General features: G+C 47.0%; 1 protein-coding gene across 2 annotated transcripts in view; it reads left to right on the forward strand.

Moving 5' to 3' along the window:
- LOC135825554 (serine-rich adhesin for platelets-like) overlaps positions 1 to 12,125 on the forward strand; it is a 31,054-nt gene that overhangs the window by 3,272 nt on the left and 15,657 nt on the right. For both annotated transcript variants that reach the window (XM_065338167.1, XM_065338168.1), the window contains exons 2-4: positions 9,290 to 9,405; positions 10,025 to 10,155; positions 11,905 to 11,964. In XM_065338167.1, coding sequence (XP_065194239.1) covers positions 9,290 to 9,405; positions 10,025 to 10,155; positions 11,905 to 11,964 — 307 coding nt within the window. The remainder of the gene's footprint in view (positions 1 to 9,289; positions 9,406 to 10,024; positions 10,156 to 11,904; positions 11,965 to 12,125) is intronic.

Below are 12,125 nucleotides of genomic sequence, written 5' to 3' on the forward strand. Positions count from 1 at the left end.
ACGTATTATTACGTCCTTCGTGCTGAACAGGTTAATATAGCTATGAATAGGATGAAGGTGTGTATCTACACTTGTTATCTCATCCTGACTGTCTTGGTGTGTATGATGACTCTCATTTTTCTGTACTGTGTCGTGCGCGTTATGTCCAACAGTTGAAAGTCCTTGAGGCAGTTTGTATACGTATTCATAAGCCTGTTTTGTGTAAGCAGAAAGAGCACGTTGTTGCACTGAAGTTGTATTCGTAGGTTGACACTTCGTTCAGTGCCTTCTCGCCTTTGGTTATGTAATCTTGTTACCTTTTTTGCGTTTCCTCTAGTGGTTTTATTGCACTTGTATCTTGATGTTATTTGTAACACCTTTCTATTTACAGTACTTAACTTCAGTTTCTTTGGTTGTATCCTTAGTTCCGTTTTTTTCCCACTGATGATAGGAACGAGAAAATCGATTCTGGGTTTTCAATAATATTTTTGTTATAAAATACACAGTAATACATGAGCCCCGGCCAGCGAAAACCAGCACTTGTGTACTTGATATCAATCATCAAAATGTGACGTCAAAGTTTGGGACGCGCAGTGAGCTGGCTTTTGAAGATTCTTTTTCGATCGAGTGGGTGTCTTCCTTGTCAAAGGAGTTTCAAGTGTCTTCAAGTGAGTCTAGTCAATTGATTTCAGCGCTAGGTGAGAGCTCGTCAAACGGAGGTTGAGTTTAGACACAGCGATGGCGACAGGTGTCGCGACAAGGACTTAGGTCCAGAGTTGTCAGCGTGAGACTCCCTGTACGAAGCGGCGCTGAAAGTTAGTTCGCGATCGGAATTATTTCTTTGGTGACGATCTCGCTGAGTTTGTCCAGCAGTGGCGAGTCTCATATTCATAGCAACGAAGAGCCCTCATAAAATCGACACTGGATACTAGTGGCGACGATAGTCAGTGCTGGAGTAATAGCGACTGCGAGGAGAGGCTGAATGTCGACCCGCTGAGCGATCCGTATTTCTACATCGACAACAATGATGTTGCAGACACTGATGGAGGGCTTCTCACGTCGCAAAACAGAGCGTAGTATTATCAGTACTCTACCTTTCCAGACGACGCCAAGCTGGCTGCTGCCTGTGCTGAGAAAGGAGATTCCTAAAAAGTCAATCCGGCTGAACGCTTTGGGGTAACATCTTCAGGTGCTACAAAACGCGAGTATTCACTCATATCATTGAAATACAATTTTGCTGAAATCATGATCAGAGTGAAAGTGTGCAAGGGAGTGGATGTCAGTGGTATTGGTCAGTACATCTATCAGTATGGCAAGCTTGGGACAACGCTCAAACTGCCAGCACAGAGGACCCTGAACACAATTTGGAAGGCCAGCCACCAATCATCGTTTTGCACTCTGGTGTTGTAAAGAAGGTGGTCTATACGGAATATCGTCACACTTCTAAACTACTCATGCCTGCAGCACCAAGAGGGCAAGCCTGACTTGCATTCTATTTACTTACATGTACCTGTTCCACATCACAATCAGAAACTGTAGGATCAACTTGCATGGAGTCACTGGGCATGGATGCTGTGCCAACTGTCCCGAATCTTGACCTGTGTGACTTCAAACTCTATTTTCCATGCTTTCGCTTATCAGATTGTCACCAAACTTGATAACTTGAATGATTAATAGTGAAGAATCAATTTCGAGCGAAAAAATAATTTTTGAAAAAATTACACATGTTCAGGTTTCTGCTGGCTGGGGCTCACATGTCAAACAAGTAACATAGTTTTTGGTATTATTATTTTTTTCCACAGGGTCATATCCAGAGTGTTGTGAAACGACAAGTTCTCGAGAGTGAAAGGCCTTCTCGCTTGTAACATTGTGTTCGTTTCAATGCAATCCCGACTCCGCTGTATCGCTGATGTTTACGACGTGGCATACGCTACAGGCGCTATGTGCGGTTTGCTGTGCGCGCTGTAGTTGTATGTTGTATGTGTATGCTTTTCTCATATACGCTGTCATTTTCACGCTATAACTACCTGGTGGTTTTAGTGTTAGTTATTCATTGTTTTCAGTTGTTCATACATTCATTGTTCATTGGTATTAGTCGATGGAAGTGAGATATACTGTTGAGAATAAATAGTTGTCCTCGTGCCGTGTGGGGTCGTTCGTTCCTGACACTTTAGAGAACCAGAGGGTTCACAACATTTGGCGACCACGCCAGGATACGAAGCGAGCATGGCACAGGAACTATGGATCATTGAAGCCAGCTTTATCGCTAACGGAATTCGGTATGGATTTGAAGGCAATAGGTTGAGAGAATACGTGGAGAAGAGGCTTCGACAGAGCGAGGAGTTTGAAGAGCGCAGTGCTAGACGGCAAGAGGGTGCGCTCCGCACAGAGTTTAACGAAAAGGTCAAGAAGATTAACGAGCGCATCGCCAGCAGTAAATATGAGGGAGCAAAGCGAGATTTGCTTGCCTCACGCGAAAGGACGCCGGACAAGGCGTGGAAGACTTTGCTTACCGACAAGCAGCGGTCAGAGGAGTATTTGAAGCCAGTGGGAGGATCAGATCCAAGGCCCACTGCGTCGGTACAGTGCATGGCGACATCGGTCGGAGACGCTCAGAAGCAGCTGGAGTCTCGGCCGAACGACATAGAAGCGCAATACGTAGAAGCGCAAGACGTAGAGGCGCATGACGTAGAGGCGCAAGACGTAGAGGTGCAAGACGTAGAGGCGCAAGACGTAGAGGCGCAAGACGTAGAGGCGCAAGACGTAGAGGCGCAAGACGTAGAGGCGCAAGACGTAGAGGCGCAAGACGTAGAGGCGCAAGACGAAGAGGCGCAAGACGTAGAGGCGCAAGAGTTGGAAGCGCAAGAGTTGGACGCGCAAGAGTTGGAGGCGCAAGAGTTAGAGGCGCAAGACTTAGAAACGCAAGGCGTAGAAACCGAGAAAATGAGAAGGGCGATACTACTGGTTAGCACGGAAGAAGTAAGCGGCGAGACTGTGTGGAACACAGAGATCCGATGTGTGTCCTCGGATTCCGCGCCCGCCCCGGGTCGAAGCAGTGTACCGGTGACCATGTCGTGTGTGACAGCCCACATCGTCGAGCTTTATGACATTATCAGTTGTGTGTTGTCTGGTCCAGCGTCTGCCCCATGTCGAAGTGGATCGGTGACAGTGTCGTGTGCGACAGTCCACAGTGGCAAGCTTCGCGATGTCGAGTTTTCTGAATTGGTGGGCATTAGTGATATTCTACCATGGCCACCACCGCAGCAGCAGATGACGCGTAGTAAGCCCCAAATCGTTTGACTTGTGAGTTGTTGTACGGCGGTGAGAAGCCCTTTGGTGGGGAGAATGTTGTGAAACGGCAAGTTCTCGAGAGTGAAAGGCCTTCTCGCTTGTGACATTGTGTTCGTTTCAATGCAGCTGTATCCCGACTCCGCCGTATCGCTGATGTTTACGACGTGGCATACGCTACAGGCGCTATGTGCGGTTTGCTGTGTGCGCTGTAGTTGTATGTTGTATGTGTATGCTTTTCTCATATATGCTGTCATTTTCACGCTATATAAACTACCTGGTGGTTTTAGTGTTAGTTATTCATTGTTTTCAGTTGTTCATACATTCATTGTTCATTGGTATTAGTCGATGGAAGTGAGATATACTGTTGAGAATAAATAGTTGTCCTCGTGCCGTGTGGGGTCGTTCGTTCCTGACACTTTAGAGAACCAGAGGGTTCACAACACAGAGTGCTTCCTTCCCAGATTCAACTGGAAAGAGAAAAATATGATATAAGGCCACACTTTGTTTTTTCTATGTTTCTCGTCATCGCCCGCGTAGGTTTTCAGAAATTTCGGAAGAAAAAAAAAGTTCATACTACGTACATGTGTACATGTATGTACGCTGCACATGCTGCAGCAGCTAGATGCATCAATCAATAATCGTAAACGTTTGCACCACAGCATGCAGCAAAGGAGCGCTCCTCGTCCGTTCTCTGCGATGAAGGCTGTCATGACGAAGCTTTCAGTCGTTCACTGGCTGAGCTGAGCCTCGTGGGTCCCAGGAACAGTAGGTCGGACGAGTTCCGCGGCAACTGGCGTCTGTGGAACGATGTCGTAGGCAGAAAATCCAAGCAATAGACGCATGGCAAGGAAAAGATGAGCAGCATGGAGACAAGAGTTTGATAAGCGGACACAAGAACGTTGAAGTAGCAAAACCAAAAATTAATGACGAGTGGGAAACGTTTGTTGATGCGATAGCAGATAAATGTATGTTCTCTTCGCCATCTCGTAATCAAACTTTATGCTCTCATTGACATTGTTGCAGTTTGCCTGATATTCGTGGGCTGATGTGATAATGTAGTGCAATCATGTATGGGACTACATGTACATGATTGTACAATGTAGTGCTGTATACATGGTATACATGGTATACATGGCATACATGGTATACATGGTATACATGGTATACATGGTATACATGGCAGTGTCTTGTATCAATCACGCATATACATTGTACATTGTAAAATGTATACAGTTTTCAGTAGAAATTGTTCTTGTTTTTTCCTTGGCTTTTGTTTTTTTTCCGCCCGCCCGCGTACCTTTTGTTAAAATTTGCCGACGAGAAACATAGAAAAAACAAAGTGTGGCCTAACATGACAAATAAAGAAAAACAAAATGCCCAATACGTCCGTATTGTTCATGTACACGGACGTGTGCAAGAAGACCGCGTGTGTCAAACACAATACTGTAACTACTTCGAAACATCATTCGAGTCATTGTATACCATTTTATCAGATCATAGGACTGGCTGTGGCATGCAGGTACTGTACATTGCAGAATACTATGTCTGATCTAAGAATATCTCAGACCGTTCAATACAAAAATGGTGTACATTATACAGATATGAGGCAGAACACACAGCCGCATTTATGCATTGCATAGTTATTATATGGGTTGCAGAATAATCTGAATGTCCAGAGAAAGGATCACAACACTGTGACCATCAGCACAGGTCACTGACAGACCAGACCTGAAGGACCGCGTGACCCCAGAAGACTACGTTTGTTGCAGCTGTGTACGAGGGAGACTTCGTCATCATAACACTGACTTATACTGCAGGATCAGCCATACGGAATATGTTTCATGTTGCCGAAAAAGGTCGACCTGTAGAGAATAATCAGGTCACAGAAAATACACAATTCCAATTCCAATGATCGCCCAACGTGTGGACAGAACTAGTTCGTCCTTTGTGGACTCATCAGCGCAGCACAGAGGAAATGAGGCCGAAGCCGATGGCAATGAAAAATAATCGCAATGATCATTCCCGTGCATTTTTTATATCTCCCACATTGATTGTAGTCCACATGTGACATTGATACTGAACACTGGGCAAACATCAGAAGGACTTGAATTTGGCATGATGTACAGTCACGTACATGTTCATGATTGTACAATGTGCATCACTGAACTCTAATGAACACTCAATCTTCAATCACATTATACACACCTGTCAGGATGGGCATTCTTTTTCTTATTCATCCTCGTCTTCACTGAGTTCTGCAGTTACTTGAAGCTCCAGTGGTTGCCCATTCTCACACTCCTGGCCCGAGTGAGAGCACTTGCAAGCATCCGTGCAATTGAGGTGCTGTCTCCGGCAGGAGCATTGTCCGTGCTTGCAGCCTGTCGTGCAACCGCATGAAACAAATTCCATCAGGCTCGATGGTGCTGGTGCCAAGCTGAGCCAGTCCACTTCCAAACCACCGCCAGAATCAATGGTCCACCCTTGACCAGGGCTATGCGGTGGTGGGACATCCGCGGAAGCTTCCAGAGCACGGTGCCAGATACTGGCCTGGTAATTTGCTCTTGCAGCATGCTTGCACAGCGCATCTTGGCAAGGAGGAAGGGAGCTGGATTGCGTCGAGCGAGAGCAGAACATCTGGTATCGCACTTCGTTGATAGATGTGGCGGTGTTGAAGCCGTATATACCGCAAGTGAACTGCTCGGTGCAGGCGAAAATGTCAGCTGGTAGTGCGTCAAATGATGCGCCGAGTGCTGCCATAGCCTTTCGAGCTAGCTCGCCTTGTGGGGTTTGCTTGGTGCTCAGCTGAAATGCTAGCTTCTTCCCTTTGCCACTGAAGGCACTGGTTGTGTCACAACCTGTATAGGCATGCATCCCCACCATGGCTTCGCAAACAGGGGCACTAAGCTCTCGTGTAATTCCTGTAGCATTGTTTATGGTAGTTAACCTTGCGCGCAAATATTCCAGAGACGGATTGACCAATTGCAACTTAGACCTTTTCGTCTTTTCTGCCGTTTGCTGCGTATAACAGCTTCACTGCAGCGTGTGCGTATTCACACCTGCTTGTGGACCGGACTACAATTCTTCCGGCCAGGTTGCTGGCGCCTCTCCTTCCCTCAAAATATGCAGCCCTTCATGCCTGGAGCTACGACGGGCGCGGCTAGTGCGGCGCGCGTGCTGGGGCGGCGCTTGGCTTCTGGCTCTATCGATTCCGGCACAGACAGTTCTTCCGAATGGCTAGATGAGGGGTACTCTGCCTTCGTCGGAGGGTTATATTCGTTATTTTCTGGTAACATTTTCTGTGGAAGCCTCCGTTTTCAGGCCAAACATCACTACGACATAACTCCCTGAGCTCAGCTAAATTTTCTACGGCAACAGCTTCACTAGTGCATATTTCACACACCTTCTTCCACGTTGTTTGGGTGAAGGGCTTCACCTCCTCACCGCACTCCGGAACGTGAATGAGACACTTTAAACTCATCACGACGCTTACTTCTAGTGCTACTTGACCACAGACATACTAGTACAAACTGAAACCAAAAAAACGATCTCGAAATGAAAGTTCAAACTGAGAAGGAAGATGCCAAGTGTAGTGGGTGTACGCCTGCACTGCAGTGCAGAGAGTTAGAATTGTGGGTGCACGCCTGCAGAGAGTGTGCAGTGCACCAGATCGTACCAGATCACGACTTGACATGACAGGTAGCACTGAATTCGTGTACTTTCCTCTATTCTGGTGCATAATCACATTTCACAGCACCACACACACAGCGTGCGTGCAGGCATTGTACAGCGCAACACATCGGGATCGTCGACTGTGCAGTGCACGTGTACTTACCGCACGTAAGTGCGATGTACGTGTACTTGTAGTACAACCAGGGAGCGCAAGAAAAGTACAACCAGGGAGTCGTAAAATACCGGTATTTTACGACTCCCTGAGTACAACGCGCATGCATGAATGCATACAAAACAATGGCCGCCGAGAGAGAAATTTTCAACATGGAAAAGCCGATTTTTGGATACCTTTCAGAAAGTTGTCAGAGTGACAACAACCGGAATCCTGCTCAGTAAGGTATCTAGAGTAGACGTGGCCAATAAAATTGCGGTGCCCAAAAGTCGGAACGAGATTTTTCTAGGAGGCCTTTTTTCAGGTTTGGCCCACGGACTACTCGCTCAACGCGCCCAACGACCACCCACCCGCGACCAACGACCACCCACCCGCGACCGCGTTACACCCCACTAGTACACATTGTACTGTGCAGCATGCATGTTAAGCTGTGTTCACAACTGGCGCGTGTACGCGTGAAACCACGCGTTTGTGCGTATTTTTGCTGGCTTTTGGGGCGCCATGCGTACGGAAACGCGCCGAAATGGAAATTCCATGTTGGAATTTTCAGCGCGTATCAGGCGCGTACCAGCGTACAGGCCAGTCACTTTGACTGGCGGGGTCAAAAAATTAGTACTCGAAGGTGTCGCACACCCTAAATACGACTCGGATTGCCGTTTTTTTGTGAAAGCCTGAGCGCGCGCTCGGGCACGCATGAACCGCAAGCGTACCGCGTCCACGCGCCAGTTGGGAACACAGCTTTAGATCTACACATCATGCAGGACGTGTAGACACACATGGTGCATGCACGGCACCTGACTGGTCCGAGGCTCCCAGTCGTGATAGCATAGGTGTGTGCAGTGTGATGCACTGATCAAAATGATATACATGTAGCGCATGTACATGTATAGTGAATATGGTCACGTGACCCACTGAACCTGGATAAGAAGACCACCTGGCCACGGCGAACACTTTTTCTCGTCCCTTGAGGGGTCGCCTGAGACAGGTTTCACTGTACATGCAAAATGGAATGGACGCTTTACAACATACCACTGAAAATCCAACTAACAATCAAACGCGATGCTCAGCCTGTGCTAAATACTGGAGTGGATGTAGAAATCCAGAAATCCGTTGAGAAGTCAAGCGGCCACGGGGTGCTAGCCTTGCTAGTCCAGTTTTACAGCGCATGTACGTGAACAACAGTGCATGTATGTGAACTACAGTGCATGTATGTGAACTATAGTGCATGTATGTGAACTATAGTGCATGTATGTGAACTACAGTGCATGTATGTGAACAACAGTGCTTGTATGTGAACTACAGTGCATGTATGTGACCTGCAGTGCATGTATGTGAACTACAGTGCATGTATGTGAACTACAGTGCATGTATGTGACCTGCAGTGCATGTATGTGACCTGCAGTGCATGTATGTGAACTACAGTGCATGTATGTGAACTACAGTGCATGTATGTGACCTGCAGTGCATGTATGTGAACTACAGTGCATGTATGTGAACTACAGTGCATGTATGTGAACTACAGTGCATGTACAGTCAACTTCGTTTATAACGACATTCGGCGGGGCATCAAAAAAGTGTCCTTATTCACGAAGTGTCGTTATACCCGAAGTCTCATTATATGTACTGCAGTTGGAAGGGACTTTGCTCTGGGCATGGGAATGCTGTCGTTATTCGCGAATTGTCGTTATATAAGCAGTCGTTATTAGCGAAGTTGACTGTACACGCTAAAAGCAGTAAGGGCGCCGACCGCGGTCATTCCATCGGATTTCAATGTAGACGGCAGTAGGTCTGTTGATACGGCTAGAACTATAATATCAAGCGTGCTAGCACATGACTGTGAGCAAACACTGGTGATAGTCCGGGACTGTTTTCCAGTCTGGCTAATGGAGTGTGTGTGTGTACATGTGTGTGTGTGTATGTGTGTGTGTACATGTGTGTGTGTGTGTGTGTGTGTGTGTGTGTGTGTATGTGTGTGTGTGTGTGTCTCTCTCTCTCTCTCTCTCTCTCTCTCTCTCTCTCTCTCTCTCTCTCTCTCTCTCTCTCTCTCTCTCTCTCTCTCTCTCTCTCTCTCTCTCTCTCTCTCTCTCTCTCTCTCTCTCTCTCTCTCTCTCTCTCTCTCTCTCTCTCTCTCTCTCTCTCTCTCTCTCTCTCTCTCTCTCTCTCTCTCCTCTGGAACAGCTTGTCATCACGTTCACTGGAAAACAAGTCGTTGCTGAACTGCTTGCTCAAAGTTGACACTGTGCACATGAAGCAGCTGCTCATCAATAACAACTCCATCACCCACTTTCCGGCAGGTTAGTGCAAACATGATCTGCCTTGTTGCATCTGCCCTTTGATCCTTAGAGAGGGCGATCGCCCTGCAGATTCGAGAGTCAGCCTGACCGGGCATTGCTGTTGTTGTTGTTGTTGTTGTTGTTGTTGTTGTTGTTGTTGTTGTTGTTGTTGTTGTTGTTGTTGTTGTTGTTGTTGTTGTCAATTAGTCTCTACCCCCTTCTCTCCCCATTGCGTTAGCGGAGACAAGACTTGTTATCGTATACGACACACAGACCGTGTATATGCTGCACTTTGTTTCGGAACACCCAACAAGGTGATCAAGTCTAGTGCCATGAGACAGAGTGTTCCCGAGATTCCGAAAGACTGAGACAGACAGACAGACAGAGAGTACATTCATAGTTTTCGGAAAGGTTTTCACCTGTTGAGGTTTAAACCCCTGCTTTCTCACCTGTGTTCAAGGGTCGATGGTGTTTTGCGGCTCCTGAAACCAAGAGTACTAGCAAGTTATTTTGTTTTGTTTCTTTGTTTAAAATTGAAAATGTCTCGTGCACCCTTGTTTGCCTGTGTGTGTGTGTGTGTGTGTGTGTGTGTGTGTGTGTGTGTGTGTGTGTGTGTGCGTGTGTGTGTATGTTATAACAGGTGTGTATGAGAGTGTGCGCCGGCTGAACTGCTCCGGCAATGAGTTGACCATTGACACGTGCCCGACTCTCGTGGCTTTCCCCAACCTAGAGGAGCTCAAGATAAAGGAGAATCAAGAAGTCACCAAACATGTAAGTACCGTAGTGTTGCTTGTGTTTTAAAGGCCTATCTCACGTTATAGAAACCTGTTTTGAATACACGATAGAAACCTGTTTTGAATACACGCCTGATCTTCAAGGTACGCTGTCGGCACACAAACCTGGTTTTAGTGTTCACACACATAGAAACACCTGTCTTGTATAGAAGCCTCGCCCTGACATCGGCTTCTCCAGGAATAAGCCCGGCTTTGATTCCGTCCCATTACGGTAGATTTGATATGAAGCTTTATGACTGATCTGTTGCCCTGATGTTGTCCTCCCGGGTGAACATTTGCAAACAATCGTTGACTCGTTGTAAACGTGCTGGACTGCTCGTGATCATTGTGCTGTCAATACCGCTAGTGCTACTGATGGTATCAAGTGGGGCGTTCGTTTTTGATCTACAGGTTTGGGTGGGAACTACTTCTTTCAGTAGATGCATTCCTTTTCTTTTCTACTCAAAGGAGTAGATTCTACCTTTCTCTACCGGCTCTACCAGGTTTGAAGCTGGTAGAGGTCGGTAGAAGTTGATAGAGGTACGGGATTTCCAGCAAGACTCCATGGAGAAAACAAACACTTCACGTACCTGTCCCTCCAGGAATCCGCGATTCCGCGGCCGCCGTAAAATCCGCGGAATTCCGCGGAATTCACAGTTTTCACCGCAGAATCGTGAAAAATCACGGTTTGGGGGCAATGCGAGCACGCGCTTCATGTTCATGCGCAGTGCAGTGTCCTGTCGCTATTTTGTTGCATTCAAAGTCGAGGGAGTGTTCTTCGTTACTGTATTGAGCCTATCGTGTGTTTTCGACCACTAAATTTTTTATTGATACTTGTACATAGCATATGGCCATGTCTTTTCGCCGGTGCAGCGCCGCAGAAATACCGCAGTATTGCCGCAGAATTCACGCTATCCGCCGCATAATGTAGCGATTTGTGCCGCAGAATTCTGCGCAGAATTTCAGTTTTCTGCCCGCGGATTCCTGGAGGGACAGACGTACATATCGTGAAAAACTACTAAATCCGGTAGGACAGCGTTCGTGCACTTACCTCTATCATCTACCTCTATCGGTAGAATGACTCTACTCTACTCTACCAGGTAGCTAAAAACGAACGCAACCCAAGGCTGATGAGCCTGCTCCCACCGCTGCTGCTATTGTTGTTGATGCTGCTCCCACCGCTGCTGCTGTTGTTGTTGATGCTGCTGCTGCTGTTGATCATGCTGCTAATTGTGATGGTAATGTTGATGCTGTAACGTGACCTACCGTATTTTCCGGGGTATAAGCCGCACCCCCCTTTTTGAGGCAAAATATTGACTAAAAGTTGGTATTCGGAGTATAAGCCGCACCCACAAACCAAGATGTTTCACACTCATTGACAAGTGGCCTTTCTACAAATTTATTATGGTTATGGAGCTAAATACCATGTTAGATCAGATTATGAAAAATAGAGTCCTCGTATACGCGTACCGTATGGTGTAGCCCGCGCACTAAAACTAGTAAAAGTGCCGGGATAGCAACACAGGCGCGAAGCTGAGTCGAATGACATGTCACATGACGTCAGCATGCATACTGATGTATGCATGCTATGCATTCATTCGCGCAAGTATATTCGGTGTATAAGCCGCAGGGGCGATTTTGGTCCGATTTTTAGCGAAAAAAAGTGCGGCTTATACCCTGGAAAATACGGTATGTATAATGTGTACATGTATGTCTTGCGATACTCGCTTGTCTTGTCCGTCTTCAGAAAGACTATATCTATCGGCTGCTGTCTCTGCTACCCAAGCTTCGGCGTGTGGATGGCAAGGTAAGAGAGCATGAGGTGCTCAGTGCAGTTGCGCTCGGTGAAATCCGACCCAAAGTGCAAAGCTGACGCCCTGGACCGGTTCCGATTATATCATTGTATTTGTACATGTATACGTCCAGCCGCATTCGTATCACTTCCAGGGCGTCAAGGGCGTGCTAGTT

This window comes from Sycon ciliatum, chromosome 10 (genome assembly GCF_964019385.1).
Source record: "Sycon ciliatum chromosome 10, ocSycCili1.1, whole genome shotgun sequence".
Lineage (NCBI taxonomy): Eukaryota > Metazoa > Porifera > Calcarea > Leucosolenida > Sycettidae > Sycon > Sycon ciliatum.